This window comes from Spea bombifrons, chromosome 6, assembly GCF_027358695.1.
Source record: "Spea bombifrons isolate aSpeBom1 chromosome 6, aSpeBom1.2.pri, whole genome shotgun sequence".
In the NCBI taxonomy this organism is placed as follows: domain Eukaryota; kingdom Metazoa; phylum Chordata; class Amphibia; order Anura; family Pelobatidae; genus Spea; species Spea bombifrons.
The window spans coordinates 5183932-5205153 of NC_071092.1; the positions used below are offsets into that span (position 1 = coordinate 5183932).

Sequence of the window (21222 nt, forward strand, 5' to 3'; positions counted from 1 at the left end):
AAAGGGTGCTGGCCACTTCTAATTTGTAAATTCCTATTGGCCAAATTGGGAGTCCAATAGTCCTCATTGCCACAAATGGGTCTCTTAGGTCACCGGTGGCCGGTCTTCGGTCTACGGGCATGAAGACCAGATCATACAAACATAATAAAGTTCTGTATCTTCTATATATGCCTCAAAAATACATTTATTTGGTCAAAAAATAGACTTTAAAGAAGTATTTTTCCTTAATAGCTGTTCTGCTATGAAAATTACTGATTTCTCGCCCGGTTCTGATAGCCTTTAGTTACTATGTATAAAAAGTGACTTTGATTCAAAGTTCGAAGAGTAATCTTATCACCATGACAACCGATTCTCCTGCTTATCAGTCCATTCTGTTGGTTGCTAGGGGACAAGACTACTTTTCAGCCTTTACACAAAATGTAGGCTAAAAAACATTAACCCGACACTTGTTTTATCACAGATCACGTGCAGGTAAAGCTGCTTCTTCGCTTTGGCGGCGTGGTCATCTCCACCGCAGCGTTCACCTTCTACGACTGCACGGCCGTGGCCCAGCTCTTCAAGACGGCACCGTGAGTATTGTGGCTGAGCAGGTTACGCATGCGTAGCCTCCTAAAAATAAAGAACTAGACCAAACAGTACGTGCTGGGAATACTCTGTGAAACGCGTTTCTTCATTGATATCAGTAAAGTCCGATCTCCGCGTGTGAAGCGTTCTCCGTAGCACCGTGTCTTGTGTTCCCCTTTGTTGTTGTGTCTGTCCTGCGTGCTCTTGAGTTGACCTCTCCGCTTCGTTCTGTGATTGAGTTGCGGGTATTGTTAGGGATGCTGTCTGTTCCATTCTGAATGTTGTTGGCGTGTTTCTGTGGGAACTCCAGGTGCCGTGGATGCGCGAGCAGCGACTGGGGATGTAACTGGTGCATTCAGCAACACCTCTGCACACACAAGGCTACCTGCGAGGAGGGAACGATCATCTACAATAAGCTGGTACGCCTTCTCTTACCCGTCCTCCACTTTCTATTTCCTCTTCCTTCCATACTTCCTTATTCCCTCCGGCTTTCCCTAACCCTGCGTCTTTCATTCCATACAGTGACCTGTATCTACACGGTATGTCTTCTCAAAAAAAAAATAGGTCTTCCATAACCAAGCAGCTGTGTTATAAAAATATTCATTGATGTTTTCTGCCTTCTCTTCGTCAGACACAGATTCCAGTTCCAGAACCTTCCCAGCCTCCTGTATTTCCCTCGGAACCATTGTCTACAATCCCTCCAACCACAGAATCTCAACGAACGAGCCCCAGCACCGTTCCCGAGATCACTACAACTACAACCACAACGGAGAGCACGCCACTGGTTGTCACTGACGCTTCTACCACACATGTGCCTACAACTGTGCCAACCACATCTCTTCTAACTACCACGGTATCGACTCAGGAAACATCTACCGCTCCTCAGTCCCAGCCAACCACACTTGAACCTACCACTGAGGACACTACACCGATTTTAACAACGCAACTTCCTACAGAAGAACCAACCAGCCTCCCTACAGTGAACCCCACCACCCTCTCTATAACTGTTTTTACAAGCCCTCCCATCACAGAAGATGAGACTCTTCCCGTCTCTACTGACATAGATGTACTCTTCGAGGAATGGACCACTCAAAGCACAACCACGTCTAATGTTGTATCAGTGCCACCACTTGTCCCTGTACCAACAGTGTCTGATAATGATCAGAAAGTGACGTGGACTCCCAGCACCTTCCTTCCGCAGCACGAGGAGTTCACATCCGCTGTCCATCCCATTCCAACAACCAGCAAGCCAACTCAAGGTGCTCCTACTTTGCCCGATTTCCCTGGTGATCTAGGCAGTGAAATTCCATATTCCGAAGAGCCTCCAACTATCACAATGGAGGGGGCCGAGGAAGAAAGCTTGGATCACACCGAGGCAGACGGTTGGGTGGATTCTACCGTCGTGGAAAATGAGACATCATCCTTCTCAGCTTCTACCATCCTTTCGGGAGACGGAGACATCGATGGCGTTTCACCCAGTTTCCCTGGTATTATAGAACAAGGGATGGATTATCAATTTGATTCTCCGGGATTTTTTGAGTTGGTAAGAATCGTGGCCGTGTTTAGTCTGGCCCAATTTATTTTTCTTTTGTTAGTTTTAAGCTATATTAAAGCCAAATCACGCAACATCATAGACATATAGTGTCGTTGCCACTGGGAACCCATTATCAAAACTACCCCCAGGAATTCTTTACTGCCCCGTCTTCAGCACCATGACCAACACCAGGTGCCATGTAGACCCAAACAGTTTAACAATGTCATATAAAGATGTAAAAAAGTAAAGCCAGTGAATAATAAATATAATTTTTGGTGGATTTCGTAAATCCCCTGGAAACAATACCTTTTTTTTTGAACAGTTTTACCAAATATTCAACATATTGAGAGTCTTCAGTCCTGCTTATGGCCACATTATTTTCATACACAGTCTAAAACCACATGCTGGTAGCGGATGATAGGATTTGTAGTCCAATAACGGCTGAGGAGCAGCAGGTGGCCTGCCTCTGATCTTAATAAGGGACTTCTGGGGATTTGGAAGCAATTAATTGTAAGCATTGCAGGAGATTTTTTCCTAGTAAAACGCCCTTATTAGAAATATCTCATCTTAGATGCTTAGAAAGGAGCATCCTGTTTTATTTTCTTGTTTAAATATATTTTTTCCTATTTCCATTAAAAAAGGGTAATAAACCTCTAACCACAAGACATCCCATTGGGTCTCCATTGATTAAAATATTGAGATTTTGAGCCTCAAATTCCGCAGGGATTTCAAGATAAATGAACAAAATCGACAGGAGGGTTCAAGTCCAGGGCCGCATGTCACTGCGACCCACAGCCAATCCAGAAGCTATTATCTTCCCAATAAGGGGGGGGATAAAGCCAGAAATAAAGCCAGAAAGTGTAAAAACTGGCACCAATACATTTTGACAAACATCACGTTTTGTTTTTGGGTCATAAATAGAGATAATGATGTCATCAGCCTTTTTACAGCAGTGCCCCCCCACCGTAGACCATAGGCTGCCTTTCCCTTCATAGTTGCCCCTGCACCTGCCACAGCACCTTCAGCTGCCTCCGATCCCTTGCAGAGCCTGTTGCCCCCTTCCACCTACTGAACCCACCATGGCTTCTTTGCTGTCAATTTCCCCTTGTAGACATCTTCCTTCCCTAAGGCATGGGGTTTAGAGACCCCTAGAGATGTTCTAAAGGCGGAGAGTCCTCCTCAATAGTTAAATAACTCTCAAGAACATTCTCACTTTGGCTCGAAGGTCGAGAACTTTAGATTTATTGGGGGAGTTTGGTAAAAGGTCTTTTTTTCAGATAGACTCGTAGTTCAATTGGTAATAAAATTACGTAAAATCCTCCTTCTCCAGCTTGGCAGAATCTCTAGTAAGAATCGTTAATGGTTGAAGGCTTTGCATCCGAGCCAGCTGGCTCACGCAGGGTGCAATTATGAGCAGGGACGCATTATTTGAGATCTCGCTGGCGTTCACAAGTGACTGCTGTGAAACCTCCTGGCTCGTCAGCTGCCAGCTGGCATTGAGCAGATCTGGCTGTGACAAGAGATGTCCCTTTGTGTTCAAGGACAATACCATTCATGCTACTTTTCTTCTTCTCCTTCAGCAAGAGACCCTATTAAATAGGAAGCCTTTAAAGATGAAACAGCATATTTAAACCCGGTGGTGGAAAACATCATTAATTTTAACACTTTCCATGACGGTTCGGCTGAATATTTCTGTGTACTAAAGCCTAGCCTTGTCTTCTAATAATAATAATTAATGGGGTTCTTCATCAAACGCTACGCGGCCTCTGGAAATGCTTTATTCCCCCTTTTTTTTCACAGAACGATGAAAAATTATTCTGGGGTCCCGACGCTTGCCCGTGTGTGGAAAGCATCCAGAGCTCCTCGTTGTTGCCGGTTAACGTGGAAAGAAAAATCACTTTACTGGGAAAGAATTTTCATCATTATCAGGTATCTGACATTTTTGAATTTGCAACAAGGTTACCTATTTTAAGCCCCACAGATTTTTTACCAGCGTGTGTGTCGGAACAGAGTGTAGTAAAGCCTTGGTATGACTCCTATGGGGTCATTTTAACTTGGATTTCTGGTGGTCCCTGTGCCCATCTTTGCTCCTCTCTTTTCTAGGAGCTCGGATTGTTAGCTGGGGATGAGGGTATCGCAGGGTTCTACAGCCCTAAAAGCCCCGATAATTTGTAACTAGAACATATAATTTGTTGCGATATCAGTGTTTGATGCATTATGAACCTCTAAATAAATAACAGCTGGTAGAAGAGTTAATTGTTTTAGTGTTGGTGTTGTCTATGTAAACATGTCATGTCTGTTGTTTGTTGTTTGTTGTGAGACCTCATCCTTTCGGAGATCTGTCAGAGGTCAGATCCGCGCCGACAACCCAACCATCTGTTTATCTCATCCAGGAGCAAGACTGGGACTACGAGTGCGTCCTCGTCCTAGAGGGCAATATGCTGGTGACCGACGCGTTGGTGGAACAAGATCCAACGGACGACTCCAAGTATTACATTACGTGTCAACTGCACCAGGTAATAATTGCAGGCACTGGCGGGAAAGACTTCCGTGAGGATTATTTCCGTCCTTCTTACCCATGGTTGTATTCCGTAAAACGCAAAATATGGGGCAACGGTGGATATGCTTGAGTACAGGTGCAACTCACCTGAGAAAAGGGCAACTGAATGTTGAAGACCAACTGAATGCGGCCATTTCCAAGCATATTTTGAGGTCGATGGGGACTAGATATCTCCAAACGCAGACTAAAAATCTGGGCATTGGGGTCTCTTTATAGAGTATTGCTGATTATCACGTATTTTTACTTATTTTATTTAAGCACGCCTCATAACACGTTGGTCTTGTTTCAGTACAGTTACTCGGCTCCCCAGCCAGAGTTCAACGCCTTGGTGTTTGTGCAGAGACAGGATGATCTGCGAGTCGACAGCTCGGAGGATCTCCATGGTACGTGAGCCGCAGAATGCATCGATCTAGAGGTTCCTCGTTCTCCTGATCAAGTAACATGACTGTCTGCCTTCACTCCGCAGTAACTCTGTATAACTGCTCCGTCGGACACTCGGATTGCAGCCGCTGCCAAACCGCTGATCCCAAGTATCACTGCGTGTGGTGTGGAGGAGAATATCCAAGCTGCTTGTTTCATGAATCCTGTAAGGAACAAGTGGAAGGAACCTGCCCTGCGCCTCTCATTCACTCTGTAAGTCAACATCATACAAGCACCTCCGATCGTGTCGATGATGCGTCAATCAAAGTTTGCATATATACTCGTAAAGGGACCTTTTGATCAGAAACAAAGTTTGATATAAAATTCAAGACATGCCCAAAGAAGTATCAAAGATACCCGAAATACCCCTTACTCCAGAACTCCGGAGGAAAAGGTGTTTATGATGCAATTTGTTCGGATTCAATGTTTCCGAGGTTGAAGTTGAGGATCCCAGGGCTTTATAGGAAACCTCAGCACATAACATTCTTACTATTTGAGTCTATGCAATGGCTGTTGGATCAGCTAGAACCTTGTAGATTGGTCCAGAGTCTTTCAGACCTTGTGAATAAATTACTATGATGAGCAGTAATGTGTTGGGTTCAAGGCAGGTCGCAGAAAGGTCAGAACAGAAGGGCAAACGGGTTCTGATACGATGTTACAATCAGTGCCTTCATTAAGGTTCCAATCATTCCTTTCAGATCCATTCATTCAATCTGTAGTGAGTTTCAGATTCCTAAAAAGTATTGTTTTTTCCCCCCCAGATTGAGCCTCTTTCCGGCCCCATAGAGGGTGGAACGAAAATCACCATAACTGGTTCCAACCTGGGTCAGAAACTTGAGGACATTGCAGACACGGTGACTGTGGCTGATATCCCGTGCCAGGTGGACTCTATAAAATATGAGATTTCCAGCAGGTAATCCACACTTTTCCGCATTGTTCAGTTTCATAGAAGGCGTCACATTATAATATTTATAAATGGAAATTCCCTTCTTAACAATAATTGTAATAGCATTGGGCTTTTATGAATATAAAGCAGCTTATGGACAACAAGCACATGGCTGGGTTGGGGGTTGGTTTGCAGACATGTTTCTAACCCACTTTGCCCCAAATCTGGAGAAAAGTTTATCTCCCTCCTACTGTGGAAAGCACTGTAGTTACACACCGCCATTAAACTCTCCATTCCCTCGATGAGATACATTGTCTCCACCATGCATTCCAATTTTTTTGATCTATACATTTATTCCATTTTTTTTTTATAACAAGTCTCATTGTGGTCTGTTTTGTTCCCGACAGCATTGTTTGTGTGACCGGCAAGAGCTGGTCTGAGACATCTGGCCATGTGTCTGTCAGAGTCCCCGGAGGATTACATGGTGTTTCCAGCCAAGTGTTTACCTACCAGGTAATGGACTATATCCTGGACGCTAATGCCTAGCGGCGGGCAGGACGAGCGATGGCTCAGACAATTGTTGGGCGAAACCCGTCTTTTGTGAATGAAGCACCAGATAGTTCTACCAAGAGTGTTGGCCATTAGATTTCGATTTCTAACTAACACTGGCTGGGCTGAAGGCCCGTAAATAAAAATAAAGATGTGAAGGGGAAGGGTTAAAAAACTGATTTGGGTTGAAAAGCTTCTACTATGTGTGTTCAGTTTATGGTCTGGCTCTTAGAGACACTTAGCTCTGGATATGCAGGAAAGATTTAGTACGGTAACTACAGAAGTGACACTACAATTCCCATCATCCATACCAGCCAATATTACTGCTCGGCTGGAACATAGTTATCATTACAACATTATTACATTTGAGAAGGGATCCAAATATGTTAAATTCAACCTTTCCGATTTTCCGGTAATTGTTGATCCAGAAGAAGGCATAAAAATGTCTGATTAATATGTTTGAAAAGAAGCCAATTTCTCTGGGTTTTGATGCACGGAGTTTTATGTACTTTTTAGGCAGAAGCGAAAGGTTTTGGTGAAGTCATAGAGAGGACGTTATTCTCATTTACCGCATCGCCTGCGAGATAGTAAATTATGATTAGTGTCTGTACAACTGAGAATTATATGAAATGATCTGCAGTATAGCCTCCTGCTGATGTCACAACGTATCGCTATGGAAACGTTATCACACGACTAAGTTTATATCATTCTCAGTTGTACAGACACAACTTGTATATATTATTTGTAGACTCCGGGCCATCCTCACCATTTGTTTCTGCAAGTGACAGTTGTTATGTGATGTCATGTTTTCCCTTTGTACATCGCCACGGAACATGATGGCGCTGTATAAATGAATAAATAATAATTTATCCAGATGTCTAACGTCTTGCGTTTCTATTTTCAGAATCCAATATTAACTACTTTTTCTCCGTCTCGGGGACCTAAATCTGGAGGCACGAGAGTCACTTTGCTGGGAACCAAACTTCTCACCGGCCGCCTGAGTGAAATCCGAGTATTGATTGGCGACATTCCCTGCCTGATGTACGTTGCCGCAACATTTTCTGTCCGTTAATCAAATGTTTGCTCCCCGAAGGGCAGGATTTAAAGGGGGGTCCTGCCCCAAAATGCTTACTTACCTTAGCTGACCTAACATGCTGATGTTAAGACGGTCATGAAGAAGAAATGATGTGTAGAATTAGATCTGGAAACAATCTTCAGAACCAGTAACAGTTTCTTTTTTTTCCTCCTTTATCTACAGTTTTTCAGAAATTCAGGAGAACCAGCTGGAGTGTTTAACTGGTTCCAGTAACAGCACAGCAGAGCTTCCAGTAACCATCCGCTACGGCGACCGGGAACTGAGAGCGTACGACTCGCTTTTCACCTACACCCCGGATCCCAACATTACGTCGGCCAGTCCAGCCAAGAGCTTCATCAGGTACCCAATGCTACCAAACAATGGACAAGAACTTATTGTCTAGAACAGTGATGTTAACCCAACAACAAAAAAAAGAAGCGGCTCTTACCCCCTGTGATTCCTTTCTAGCGGAGGTCGTGTGATATTGGTGTTTGGCCAGAATCTGGATGTGGTACAAGCTCCAAAAATCCGAGTGACGGTTTCTCCAGTTGAAAGACGAAAGAGGCGTAGTCTTGTTAGGAACCGCCGTATCGTCCCCGAGACAGAATGTCCAGAGAACGTTCTTTGCCGTGTAGAACAGGTAATTGATCCGTGTCTTCCATACCAAACGGTCTACACAAGGTCTATATAACATCGGCTCAGCTGGTTATTGGTAATAATAATATTTGCATTGTCTGTTGTTTTCTTTTGTCTTTGTTACTCAAGTAACCTTTCATTCTTTCGTTTCTTTCATTCTTTCGTGCAGTTTGAAGAGGTCTGCCTGATAAATTCGTCTTCCCTGCTCCTTTGCAAGACTCCAGCCATTAACCCCCTGCACTGTAATAGCCGTATAGATATGGAGTTTATTCTGGATAATCTGCACTTTAACTTCAGTGTAATAAATACTGCTTCATTCACATACGAGCCAGACCCAGTGCTGAAACAGTTGAATACAGAGGATCCTGCTAAGCCGTATCGACACAAGCCCGGCAGTGTTATCTCCGTAGAGGTGAGCGGAAGAATTCTCTACGTCTAAATAAATCCAATGATTATGTGTCCAAATGACCAGCTCTTCAAACAGATCCCCTCGATCTGTGTACAGCATACATTTAGATCCAAGGTCGAATCACTCAAAAGCTGTTACTCTGTCCTCAGGGAGAGAACCTGGACTTGGCCATTACCAAAGAAGAGATGGTAGCAATGGTTGGGGACGGGGTCTGCATGGTGAAGACGCTAACGAGAAACCATCTGTACTGTGAACCTCCAGAGAAACAGCCATCTCCTCGTTATCCGTCCAAGAGAGAGGGAGTGGATTCTCTTCCCGAATTTACAGTAAGAACCTGAAATTAGTCTAATTGTTTGTTTCCTCCGTGGTCCATATACCCAACGGCAACATTTCCACGGTACCAGTGGGTGATCACCATCACTATACAAGAAGAAAGCCTGAATATGCTCTGTTAATGTTCCGTATTTTCACAAAGGCCTGGGCATTCATTCGTTAAAATGGAATCTTTGTGTTTTATTCATTCATCCAGGTGCAGATAGGAAGAATTCACTTAGTCCTTGGGAAAGTGCAATATGACACAGATAGCCAGCTTACCTTCCCCCTCGAGGCTCAGATCGGACTTGGAGTGGGAGCTTCATTTGTGGTTCTGATTGTCCTCATCATTGTCTTGATTTATAGGTATGTGATATTCCAATCTCTGTAGAAAGCGAGCCGCAGAGTAATGAATGAATGAATGCGCTCGGAATCTTCCTGGATGGGGGGGTTATAGAAATGAGAAGTTGTTGACCAAATGTCAAAACTAGGAGCATTCCGTGTAGAAACCAAAGGGAGAGAATATCCTGATTGCTCCAATTGGTTCTGATCAAACATTTGTTCAATTTTGTTCTAGGAGAAAAAGCAAACAGGCTTTGCGAGATTACAAAAAGGTCCAGATTCAGCTGGAGAACTTGGAAACCAGTGTCCGGGATCGGTGCAAGAAGGAATTCACAGGTAGATTTATTGAAACTCGCGGATATGCCCTGCAGTCATCACCCCTGAGATGCTAACCTACCGCCGGCCAAATAATCTGATATATCCTGGGGCTTTTAAAATAATGCGCTTTTTGAAACCTTCTTGGTTTCTGCTGTGGAATCTCTCTCTCCGAAGTACAGAATGATGTCACTATGGAATTTCCTCACTGTTGGGTTTTTTCATGCCATAGATCTGATGACCGAAATGATGGACCTCACCAGTGACTTAGTCGGAACGGGCATCCCTTTTCTGGACTACAAGTCTTACGCTGAGAGGATTTTCTTCCCCGGTCACAGAGAGTCTCCCTTGAAACGAGATCTGGATGTACCAGAAGGTCGTCGCCAGACGGTAGAACAGGGTTTGGTTCAGCTGTCAAACCTTCTCAACAGCAAACTGTTCCTCACCAAGGTACAAACCCAGGAATTCTTTTATGAAATGGCGGCTGTTGCGGTGGCACCTTTCTTATAATTGTCTCGCATCCTCTCTTGGCCCTTTCCAGTTTATCCACACTCTGGAAAGCCAACGGACGTTCTCGGCAAGGGACCGCGCGTATGTGGCCTCTCTCCTGACTGTATCCTTGCACGGGAAGCTTGAATACTTCACGGACATCTTGAAGACCCTCCTCAATGATCTAGTGGAACAGTATGTGGCCAAGAACCCAAAGCTGATGCTCAGAAGGTAAAGGTTATCCCTGGCTTTGATTGCCTTCTATGACTATGAAAAACATTTCACTTTACTACCATGGACAAATGCAAACCCCCTGGTAATGTTCTTGTTGGCATAAAGGATCTCTATTCCATGGGCTTGATAATATGGGTGCTTTTTAAAGTTAGTGATCGTTGTAATTCGGCTGCAGAGGTCATTTCTCTTCTTCTGGCTCCATTTCTGTAGGACAGAGACAGTGGTGGAGAAGCTGCTGACAAATTGGATGTCCATCTGTCTGTATTCCTTTGTCAGGGTACGTCTGTGCATTGCCAGGGGACGGTACCCTCTCTGCCCCGTCCATTCTACCTACTTCTCCATCTTGGACCTTGGCACGTCCATCGTCTTGATTTACTTATCTTCTCTCCTCCTTCCATGCGCTTACCTCCCGTGTGGTGACCGTTCTCAGTTCCTTCTCTATCTCTCTTTAGTCCTACTCACTTTCCTGTATTCTCTTATAACCCCTTTTCCCTACATCTTCACCTTTTTCTCCATCCTATATCGAAACCATACGTTTTGCTCATTTTTCAGTCACCCGTTCGGAGTCCTTTTGGCTTAAGATCTTTGTATAAAATATTTCGTCGGTGATACTTTGATTTCTGCGTTTCAGGACTCAGTTGGGGAGCCTCTTTACATGCTTTTCCGAGGCATAAAGCATCAGGTGGACAAAGGACCGGTTGATTGTGTGACCGGCAAAGCCAAGTACACGTTAAACGATAACCGGTTACTTCGGGATGACGTGGAATACAAAACTCTGGTGAGAACCAACTCTTATTATTCTTATTAATCATCCATTGTTTTGTTTTCTTTGACTTCCATGTATATTGCACAATATCCCAGGTTTTTTTTTTATTTTTGCCCATTTTAAGCTTTTTTTTGGACATTCTAATAATTTCTATATTACCTCCGCAGACACTGAATGCTGTAACTCAGACCAACTGTGGGGGTCCCGGAGAAGAGGAAGCTCAGGGGGTACCTGTGAAAGTCCTAGATTGCGATACCATCACTCAGGTGAAGGAGAAAATCTTGGACCAAATTTACAAGGGAACGCCGTACTGTCTCCGGCCTAATCCTGAAACCCTCGATCTTGGTGAGACCTACCAGAAAATAAAATAAAAAAAATAAAAAAATCATTTGTTGATGTTTTCTTCTAAATCTAGTTTAAATTATAATGTTACCAAGTCATTTTTACTGAAAAAAAAAAATGTAAATAAATAATGATGTTTCTATAGGAAAAGCACGATTTTAGGATAGTCTAATAAGAAACAAATTGGCAATCTGATGAAATAGAGAAATTCACTATTCTTTTTCCAGTCTGTAAAACGAGGAGAGGCTTCTCCCACCGATAGAATTTTTGAATTGTTATCTCATTTTTATTGTTTGCAGAATGGAGATCGGGGCTGGCAGGACACCTCATCCTCTCCGATGAAGACCTGACTTCCGTGCTCCAAGGATCCTGGAAACGCATTAACACGCTACAGCACTACAAGGTGAGGCTTTGTTTCTTCTCCTACGGCCCGAGGGCTCATCTTCCCCGGGATTCTCTGCACGGGACCCTTAGTCTGTCTTCTTCTTATTATTATTTATAGTTTTATATAGCGCCATCAAATTCCATAGCGCTGTACAATGGGTAGACAAGACATAACAAGTAGTATGTAACAATATGACGTCCAGAGACAACAGGTGAGGAGGGCCCTGCTCAAAGGAGCTTACAATCTTATAGAAAATACTGGTTTTTTGCAGGTTCCGGATACAGCAACGGTAGCTCTGGTTCCACGGCTGAGCAAACATATCCACCCCGAAAACCACGATTACATCCCCGGAGAGAGTGAGTGAAGTTTACCTTCTAGAACTTTGGGGGAAAAGATATTTCGTACCAACACTCAGCAAACGGCTCTACTTTATCCACCACGGACCCTAAAGGCACCGAACCCCTTATTACATCTGTTCCTGGTGGTCTAAGGAAGTATTCCTCATTCTTTGGTATTTGTACCCCTTAGATACAGCACAGGGGACGCTTGAAATCCTTGCTTAATAAGAACTGCTAATATTTGGTAAAGACGGTACTTAGCCATTAACGAGGGTCCTTTGCTGACAAAATCCATACTACATTTTTTTCTCAGTTTAAACTAAACTGTTCCATTGGTGCGGAAAGTAGAATTTTCCATCACTTTTAGAATATGGGCGAAATGGCATGAAAGTGTCTTGGCAGGAGACTGACCCCTCTTTCTCTCCGTAGCTGCTTATGGAGCATGGATTGGGTTTTTGTTCATAAATTCTAAAATAAATAAATAAAAAAAATACTATTGATATTCTTGCGTGCGTTGGTTTACAGAAACGCCGATGCTGGAGGATGCTGACGAGGGAGGGATAAAGCTTTGGCATCTTGTGAAAGCTACAGAGGAGCCGGAGCTCCCCAAACACAGGAGAGGAAGTTTACGGGACAGAGAGAGAGCTAAAGCCATCCCCGAAATCTACCTGACGCGCCTTCTGTCCATGAAGGTGAGACACAAGTGGGCACAATGGATTCAAATTCACATTCCGCTTCTGGATAATTATTATTTTGGAACTAAACGATTACGATTACGCCCCAATTATTACCTTTTGGATACTTCGAGCCGAAAACTGGGGAAATAAATGTAATAATAAGGTTTGTTTGTTACTGTGCATGTGTGATGAGCGTGCACGGTAGGGGCTCTCATGGCATGTTCAGGGATCCATGGAGAACACACTCCAAGAGTGAGTGCTGGGCGATGAGTGCATACTTCTCCACACCGGACTAACTTCGATCTCCTTGCGCTCACAGGGGACTCTGCAGAAGTTTGTGGATGACCTGTTCCAGGTGATACTCAGCACCAGCCGCCCCGTGCCGCTCGCTGTGAAATACTTCTTTGACTTGTTAGATGAGCAAGCAGCTCACTACGGCATCTCAGACCCGGAGACCATCCACATCTGGAAAACCAACAGGTACTCAGACTAACCCACCCCATCCTACAAGGATGAGGCGAATGAATGCTCACATTCTTCTAATGCCAAGCCTGGATCTATTTCCCCTGTGTTTTTATATATGTGTGTTTTTGTCGTTGTAAAATACCCCTAAGCCCCAATCAGTTGGCATCGAGCCGCTCTCGGTAATGTCTGATTTCAGAAGGTCTTGTCTCCTTCATTCCTGTTGACCGATTTCCGTTGTGTGCAGTTTGCCCTTAAGGTTCTGGATCAACATCATCAAAAACCCGCAGTTTGTGTTTGACGTGCAGACTTCGGACAGCGTCGACGCCGTCCTCTCGGTTATCGCACAGACCTTCATGGACTCCTGCACCATCGCTGATCACAAGCTGGGAAGGGTAAGAGATCTCTGGATACATAACAAAAGCATTTAAACGTAGGTGAGGACCTTCCGTTCTGCTGTCGAATTTGAGCAGAGACTATTGGGGGGGCAGAGTTTAGTCTCTTGGGACATTGTAGCCAACTAAGGCAAGGACCTGGTACTGATTACCTTCCCTAACACTCCATGGAAGCAGCTTGTTTCATCAGATGTTACTTTCAGATACTCACATCTTGCGGGGTTTGCTCCTACGCTGAGCTGGGTTTTCTTGTCTTTTTTTTAGGATTCTCCCATAAACAAACTGCTTTATGCCAGAGACATCCCGCGTTACAAGCAGATGGTGGAGAGGTAAGACGGCGCACGATGTTCCGTTGAGACCATTCTCTTTCAAACACATTGAATATATAATTAACGTTTCATCTCCGTTCGGTGCTCCAGGTATTACGCTGACATCCGGCAGACCATCTCGGCAAGTGACCAGGAGATGAATTCTGCCCTCGCCGAGCTGTCCAGGGTAAGTCGGCCTCGTAATACTTTCTCACATCTAATCAGATTTTGGATGAATGACCTTCCTGGCCATGTCGTGCCGCAGCGGTACATTGTTGCGGTCTTCGTTCCGAGCAGGTTGTACTCAGACATGCTACATTGTTGATTTCGAAGATGCTCGTAAGGAGGAAACTAGTTGAGATTTGGTTGATACAATTTATATTACAGTCTGTGGGTTCTGGGGGTAACATTTCTATTATCTCTGTATGAGAGAGAGCCATGGTCAGCACCATAACTGTCCCTTCGACGCTCTGCTTCCTACCGTACCCAACACTTTGTTTCTTCCTTCCAGAACTGCTCGGGTGAACTTAACTGTTTGGTGGCTCTCCATGAACTCTACAAATATATTAACAAATACTACGATCAGGTGGGTAGCCTCTCCCCCCCCCCCAGTCCATTCACTAATATCGCTAAAAGATCACTGTCAGATACATGGCCTCCTTTTGTGTTTTCCAGATTATCACGGCACTGGAGGAGGACACCACGGCCCAGAAGATGCAGCTCGGATACCGGCTGCAGCAGATAGCGGCCGCCGTGGAAAACAAAGTCACGGATTTGTGACGCGGGAACTCGTTACGGCTCTCTTCGGAAGATTTTTATAAAATCGCAGAAGGTACGGCTGCCTCTGAGAAGCAGAAACCCTCGCACAATGAACCGGTCGAGCGGAACGTAGAGAGGGGCAGGTGCTTACGTGGAAGTCAAATAAAGATATTTTTATAGGTATCTGTTTTTTTGTTTTTTTACAAAAAAAAAGGACTTTAATAATGGATTTTTATCCCCAGAATGGGGTACACGGTCATCCTAGACGTTCTCATGTGCCAAGTCTATGTTTTAAGCTTAAAGACAGCGAGCCCCGTTGATGCCGCGGCATAGCGGAGAGGATCCCTGGCACCAGCCTTCTGAGAAGGGATTGGTGATCTCGCTGTTCCCCTCCCCCCCACCTCGGAACAACCAACAGTTTATGGAGCGACTGATCTCACGAACATTACTTCTTTAATGCCCTGGGAGTCGTCTCGCCGGTGGTTGCTGTAGCTTCATTGGCTAAAGAGAAGGAGCATCGACCCCGAACGGCACCTATTCCCCGGAAACATCAACTCAACAATCAACCAAGTTCCGTAGGATTCATTCTTGCCTTTTCCCTCGTGGGGGTTTTATTCTGGACTAAAAAAATATAAAATATATTAAAAAAAAAACTGAATTATTATTTTGTATAAATTTTAGCTGCCCTATTTTTAATTTACATCCATATCTTCTGTGGGGGGGGGTCTTTTTCCCACCGGCCGCGTGAAACGCGTTGGAACAAATAGCGAGAGAAGAAGATGCTCCATCAACGCCGTTAAAGAAATCTAGATGTTAATTTATTAGCCTGATGGACCTAACCTAGCACTGACCTGAAATATGGATTTATTTTACAGTAAGACGCAGCCCCCCCCCCCGCCGTACAAGTCCACGTCTCGTGCGGCCATCTTGCTCCTCCGAACCGGACATGTGTATATATATATATATATATATATAGTAGTCTTGAAAAGATGATATTTAAATGCTAAAGGAGAATTGTAATTTATTTTCGAAGACAGCACATTCATTCATTTTTTTTGGGGGGGGGGGGATTCTCTCCGGCTCCCGAGTTCTCTTTGTTTTATTTTTCGGCAATTCCGGAACGTCGTCTGTGCCGTCTTTACGAATGGAATTAGAATTCACGGCTAACGTAAATAATAAAGACAAATAAAACTTGAAGGTGAATCTAATGACATAGCGTGATAACCGTTTCTAGAACCAGGAAGCTACAGATCTGTGAAATGAGATGTTGTTTTTTTGTCAGCGTGTAAAACGAATGTAAAATGCATCACATTGAAGAAAAAAAAATGACATTTAATAAAACAAATAGTCTTTACACAGATTACTCAATAAATTTTACAAATGTCCAAAGCCTGGTGGACTCTGTGCGAGATTACGTGTTATGTCCTCATTCCTGTCTCATTCATGCACTCGGATCAGTACGAATTGTAATGGTAACACATTTTGTTAAACTCGTTAATTTGTATAAATGTCTGAAAATGAGGAGAGGGGCCCAAATTTTCATTTGAGATTCATTGTTTCTTTTCCTCAGTCTCTCCCTACCCTCTCTGACAAGCAATTCCCTGTCTCCACTTCTCTGTCTTCATTCTTCTCTTCTCTTGGTCAATCTTCAGGTTACTACAGGGGGTGAGGGACTCTATATAAGTCATTCTATATGAGCAGAATGACCACCTTAATACCATAAAAAACGGTAATAAACAAGGCCTGAGAACACTAGAGACCGTAACGTTTGTTATATTTTACTTCTCGTGGCTTAGAAACAGAATATGTCGGCCCCATTCGGCCCCATCTAGTCTGCCTGTTTTTCCTGATTCAGACCTTGATCCGTCCTCGGTCTTCTCTCAGATTCGGGAGACAAACGCCTATCCCGCAAACTCGCTACCATACAGTAGTTACACACACATTGTAACATACCAACAACATACTTACACACATAGTAACACACACAGACACCTCTGGCTGAGGAAGGGGGAGTCCGGGAGCATACTTACACACACTCTCCATACTCATACTCACACACACACTCCATACTCATATCCACACACACACACACACTCCATGCTCATACTCACACACACACTCCATACTCATACTCACACACACACACTCCATACTCATACTCATACTTACACAAACACACTCCATACTCATATTCACACACACACTCCATACTCATATTCACACACACACTCCATACACATACTTACACAAACACGCCCTATTCACACACAGACTCCAAAAAAGGTATGCCTGGACTGGGCGGGGGAGGGGGGTGCTTGGTGCCTCTGGCTTTCAGGGTCCTCAATGCAGTGGTTGCAGAGACTCCATTAAGCCAGGGCATTCCATGCATGTTTAAATTCCCTTACTAGATTAGCCTTTACCACTTCTGATGGAAGACTGTTCTGCTTATCTACTACCCTCTCCCTACAAGTAAAACTTACTTACACTGTCAAAAAAAGGACAAGGGAAAAGAAAAGTAAGTAAAAATATAATTTAAAAGGCATCTCTATACAATAAGAAATGCATCATATAACAATTTTGACTTTCAGAAACGTCATAGTGACCTCATCACTCGTCACTGCCCTAAATCCACATTCTGTGATACTCTGTCCTATTTCCCCATTGTACAACACCATGGACTATGTTGGCTCTATTAAAACTAATAAACAATAATAACAATGGTTCATATGAATAAAGAGAATAGTGAGAGTTGATTTAAATGCCAGTGCACGCACCTTCTTGCACGCATGCGCAGTAGCAGCTCCTTGCCAACGCTGCGTTTCACCCATGCACTTGCTTTCCCTGGCACAGGCAGGCAGTGCCGCGCATGCGCAGCCAGAGCTGTTTTCAGCACCCTGGAGAGCGGCCGCCGACTGCACCCACAGCCCGGGCAATAGCGCAGGAGCCGCTGGGGCAGGAGAGACTCGCTCGGACACGGGGGCTGGGGAGGAATAACGCTGCATCCGGACCGACGCAGGAGCCACGCAAGGACTGTGAAGAGGAGGGATGGGGGCAGTTATTGCGCCTTAGGGGGTCTGCACAGAGTCCATTGATCCCGGAGGAGGTCACTTACCCCACCAGGCCCCCACGGGCAGCTGGGATCTGCCACAGTCTGCCCCCTGCAGACCCCTCACAGCAGCCGGAGACCCCCAGGATGGTGAGAGTCTGCTCTCTTTACGTTAAGGAGGGGGGTAGATGGTGGGTGCGATCAGAGACCCTTTCAGTGCCAGAGGGGGCTGCAGCACATTGCAAAGGCTTGCTCAGCATTACTCTCTGGCACTCACAGGGTTAAGGGCTACAGAATGAAAAGTAGCCGCTCTGTATACTGTATTCCAGCCAAGAAACATGTATAAAGAATAATTATACCCGATTCTGATTAAGAAAATTATTAATATTATCATTATCTTGTTTGGCATACATTTGTGGCACAGAATTTGTATTTTTATTATTATTATTTATAATAAATAATTATATAGCGCCATCATATTCCGCAGCGCTGTACAAGGGGTAAACGGGACACAACAAGCATCACATAACAATCCAAGGAGCTTACAATCTAGAATGTATCCGAGTCCAGGCCATTCGACTTGCAGTGACGTAGCCAACGATTGCTGATTATTAACCATTTGAAGGTGCCGGTACTTGTTTGGTAACGGTTATTGCAGCCATCGGCATGCAGATTATTTGGCCACTCGGCACATTATTATTACCATCCAAACATTGGATCACCCGCATCATCCCACAAAGCCCAGAAACTCGCCTCTCCTCTGATCTCATTCTTATGATGCGAACAAACCGCCATATGAGGTCATACACGAAGTCTAATCGGTTGTAGTTTTGTCGGACCCTTTGAATGTAGGGACTGTAGCAAGCGCTGCGGAGATTGCTGGCACTATATAAATAATGATACCAATAACAACAACAATAATAATAATAACAATAACACTAATAATAATGATAATAATAATAATAATGATAATAATAATGTTACATTGTATCAGTCAGTAAGAAATATAGATATAAAACCCATTGTTGAAGAAGCTGTGAAGGATCAGCGGTGATTACAGGAGTTCACGGGAATTATATAGGGTCACACGGATCATCCTACATGATGCAGAGTTAGCGGGTCGGGCGCCTTCTGGAAAGTTCTGTCGCGGATTAAACGGTGCGTTACGTGACGCTGGGTCAGGCCTTCTCGCGTCTTTTGACCTTAAAACACAGACGTTCTAATCTTCTGCTGTCCTACAGACTCCAGAGGGTTGTAAATGAGTTGAGAAGGAGGACTATGAATGGCCACCATTATGGGCAGTCATCGGCATGTTTTAACTCATGGTTTAGTGAATAAATGCCACTGGCTCCAGGCCGGGGCTCTATCCAGCGAAGCTCGAGTATCCAAAGAGCTGGAAAATCCTCGTTACTGGCAGGTGGCGGCACCAAAATGATAGCTTTTGGTCACTTGGGAGCCGACGTTCCAAACAAGATGTGGTTATTTTTAGTCGTTGTGCCCGTTGGGTGCTGTCTCTTTAATATTATTATCTTCCACAAGCCAGATGCTGGAACTTGAAGATCTCTCCCCATGAAACAGATGGGTTTCTATATCAGCTCCTTGTCCCGGGCCCCCTGCACCAAGAGCCAGGTGAGGCATTACCAGGTGGCCCCCAGCTACAACTACAAATGGACAGACATCCACTACGAGGCCAGCAGGGGCAACGTGGAGAAGCTTCGCCAGCTGCTGACCACCTCAGGTGCGTTCACATCCCGACGCGTTTTGGGAAACGTAACACCGAGACCAAGTTCTTCATAAAAGCCCTTCCTGTTCCATGAGCTAAATAAGAACCGGAACAGCGAGCAGGAACATTCCGTGGGTTTCCATGGCGATTGTTGCACATTTAGAACTTTGCCGTAGAATGTCGATTTATAAATAGCGGCCCAATGTCTCTTGTTTCGTTTATCACAATAAAAACCTTTAATGAGCCAATCAGAACAAAGGAGGTGCATGTTGGGAAATACTATACTGTAAGAGGCTAACGTTAGTTAAAATAGTTTCTAAAACATAAACATTCTAGAAAAAGAACCATAGAACCGCTAAAAAATGTATTGAGAGTAAACAGAAGCTGTAGAGCTACAATCCCTATGATGCTAGGGCTTTGGTTGTACAAATACCGCTGGGGGATCATGGGAATTGTAGTTCAGTAGTGGTTTAGCTTAGCTGGAGTTCTAATACTGGTCTTCCCAATGTGTTCTAGACAAAGAGCTGGTGGATCGGAAGGATTACTATGGTAAGACCCCATTGTACTGGGCAGCCTATAAAGGACAAAGGACTTCCATGGAGCTGCTGCTGCAACACGGTGCAAGCGTGAATAGCTGCTGTAAACATGGCGGAACCCCGTTACACGCCGCCATCGGGCTATTCCCAGATTGTGCTCTCTTATTGATACAGGTGAGGGTAACATGAAGTTCTAATTTCTTACGATTCCAAAGGCATTTGAGCAGGTGGTGGAAGATGGAATCTGCTCCTACTCGTGTCTCGCCCCAAGTTAGCAGGATGCGGGTCTGGAGTGGAACACACGCAGCCAGAAGAGGAGTTACTGCGACTTTTCTTTCGTTGGTGGCTGCTAGAACATAATAAGATTCTTGATTTTGTTTTCCCAAAGTACGGAGCCGACGTTAACCTCCAGGACAACTGGGGAGTCACGCCAATGTACCTGGCGGCATGCAGCGGCCAACTGGAGTGTATTCGGCTCTTGGTGCAAGCAGGAGCTGCCATCACGTACAAGAACAAGGTACGGTACGGTTCTGTTCTAGCGAGCACACCACGTAATGAGGCATATTCCAGTATAATGAGGAATTTACCGTTTTTTTCTTGAATGATCAAGTCTTGGACAAAGTTGTGGTCCTCAGTGGTTCCTCCCAGTCCATAAAGTCGTTCTCCAATTATCTTTTTTATTATTATTTGGTTCTCCGGCATTAGCATGAAGAGATTCTAGGTTCTTGTATGTAGAATTGTAACCAATTATGCATCTACATTGCAGAAAACAGGATTACCACCCAAGCGCCTTGCTTCCCAAGTTGCGTTTATTGGCTGGATCGAGTCCAACATCCATCAGCCTCGCTCGCTGAAGCATCTCAGCCGCCTGAGGATACGTTCGAGTTTGGGACCCCAGAGGCTCAAAGCCATTAGGACCTTTAACTTGCCGCAATCACTGAAGTGCTATCTCATGTTTGAGGATCTAGTTCTGCAGGAAAACCTCTAGCGTTTAACGCGACTGACTGTGTGCATATGACTGCTCTACACTCTGTGTCCCAGAAATGACCCCCCCTAGCAGCTATGCAGGAACTTTGCACATCTCCGTACGGTGGATGCTGGATCATTTTAACCAGAAAAAAAACTGAAACGTACACAGCTACACAAGAACAAAACAAAAA

At 44.5% G+C, this 21222-nt stretch overlaps 2 protein-coding genes across 3 annotated transcripts in view; both read left to right on the plus strand.

The window, feature by feature from the left end:
- The window catches only part of PLXNB1 (plexin B1), a 59266-nt gene extending 44326 nt beyond the window's left edge, over positions 1-14940 (plus strand). The window contains exons 9-38 of the mRNA XM_053468918.1: positions 461-569; positions 875-983; positions 1196-2107; positions 3899-4027; positions 4492-4614; positions 4948-5041; positions 5125-5291; positions 5840-5991; positions 6372-6477; positions 7418-7554; positions 7772-7948; positions 8057-8228; positions 8394-8636; positions 8783-8959; positions 9163-9311; positions 9523-9623; positions 9835-10052; positions 10144-10322; positions 10536-10602; positions 10957-11103; positions 11259-11436; positions 11733-11836; positions 12090-12174; positions 12682-12848; positions 13153-13313; positions 13543-13690; positions 13955-14019; positions 14110-14185; positions 14510-14584; positions 14674-14940. Of these exons, the coding sequence (XP_053324893.1) occupies positions 461-569; positions 875-983; positions 1196-2107; positions 3899-4027; positions 4492-4614; positions 4948-5041; positions 5125-5291; positions 5840-5991; positions 6372-6477; positions 7418-7554; positions 7772-7948; positions 8057-8228; positions 8394-8636; positions 8783-8959; positions 9163-9311; positions 9523-9623; positions 9835-10052; positions 10144-10322; positions 10536-10602; positions 10957-11103; positions 11259-11436; positions 11733-11836; positions 12090-12174; positions 12682-12848; positions 13153-13313; positions 13543-13690; positions 13955-14019; positions 14110-14185; positions 14510-14584; positions 14674-14778 (4832 nt within the window). The 3' untranslated portion in view covers positions 14779-14940. The remainder of the gene's footprint in view (positions 1-460; positions 570-874; positions 984-1195; positions 2108-3898; positions 4028-4491; positions 4615-4947; positions 5042-5124; positions 5292-5839; positions 5992-6371; positions 6478-7417; positions 7555-7771; positions 7949-8056; positions 8229-8393; positions 8637-8782; positions 8960-9162; positions 9312-9522; positions 9624-9834; positions 10053-10143; positions 10323-10535; positions 10603-10956; positions 11104-11258; positions 11437-11732; positions 11837-12089; positions 12175-12681; positions 12849-13152; positions 13314-13542; positions 13691-13954; positions 14020-14109; positions 14186-14509; positions 14585-14673) is intronic.
- A 2656-nt stretch (positions 14941-17596) lies between these two features.
- On the plus strand, positions 17597-21222 carry LOC128500489 (ankyrin repeat and SOCS box protein 2-like). 2 transcript variants are annotated; one of them, XM_053469652.1, is made up of 5 exons: positions 17597-17953; positions 19347-19541; positions 20043-20236; positions 20451-20579; positions 20829-21222. In XM_053469652.1, the coding sequence occupies exons 2-5, from the start codon at positions 19373-19375 to the stop codon at positions 21048-21050; spliced, it is 714 nt and encodes a 237-aa protein (XP_053325627.1). In that variant the 5' UTR covers positions 17597-17953; positions 19347-19372; the 3' UTR covers positions 21051-21222. The 2 variants fall into 2 exon arrangements, with proteins under 2 accessions (XP_053325627.1, XP_053325626.1); XM_053469651.1 differs by having other exon boundaries at positions 17598-17953; positions 19343-19541.

Bases quoted from the DNA above. Each gene is read 5' to 3' on its own strand.
- LOC128500489 (XM_053469652.1), top strand. From the start codon at position 19,373: ATGAAACAGATGGGTTTCTATATCAGCTCCTTGTCCCGGGCCCCCTGC. The intron at 19,542-20,042 runs GTGCGTTCACAT...AATGTGTTCTAG, and splicing joins CCAGCTGCTGACCACCTCAG to ACAAAGAGCTGGTGGATCGG. The intron at 20,580-20,828 runs GTACGGTACGGT...TCTACATTGCAG, and splicing joins CCATCACGTACAAGAACAAG to AAAACAGGATTACCACCCAA.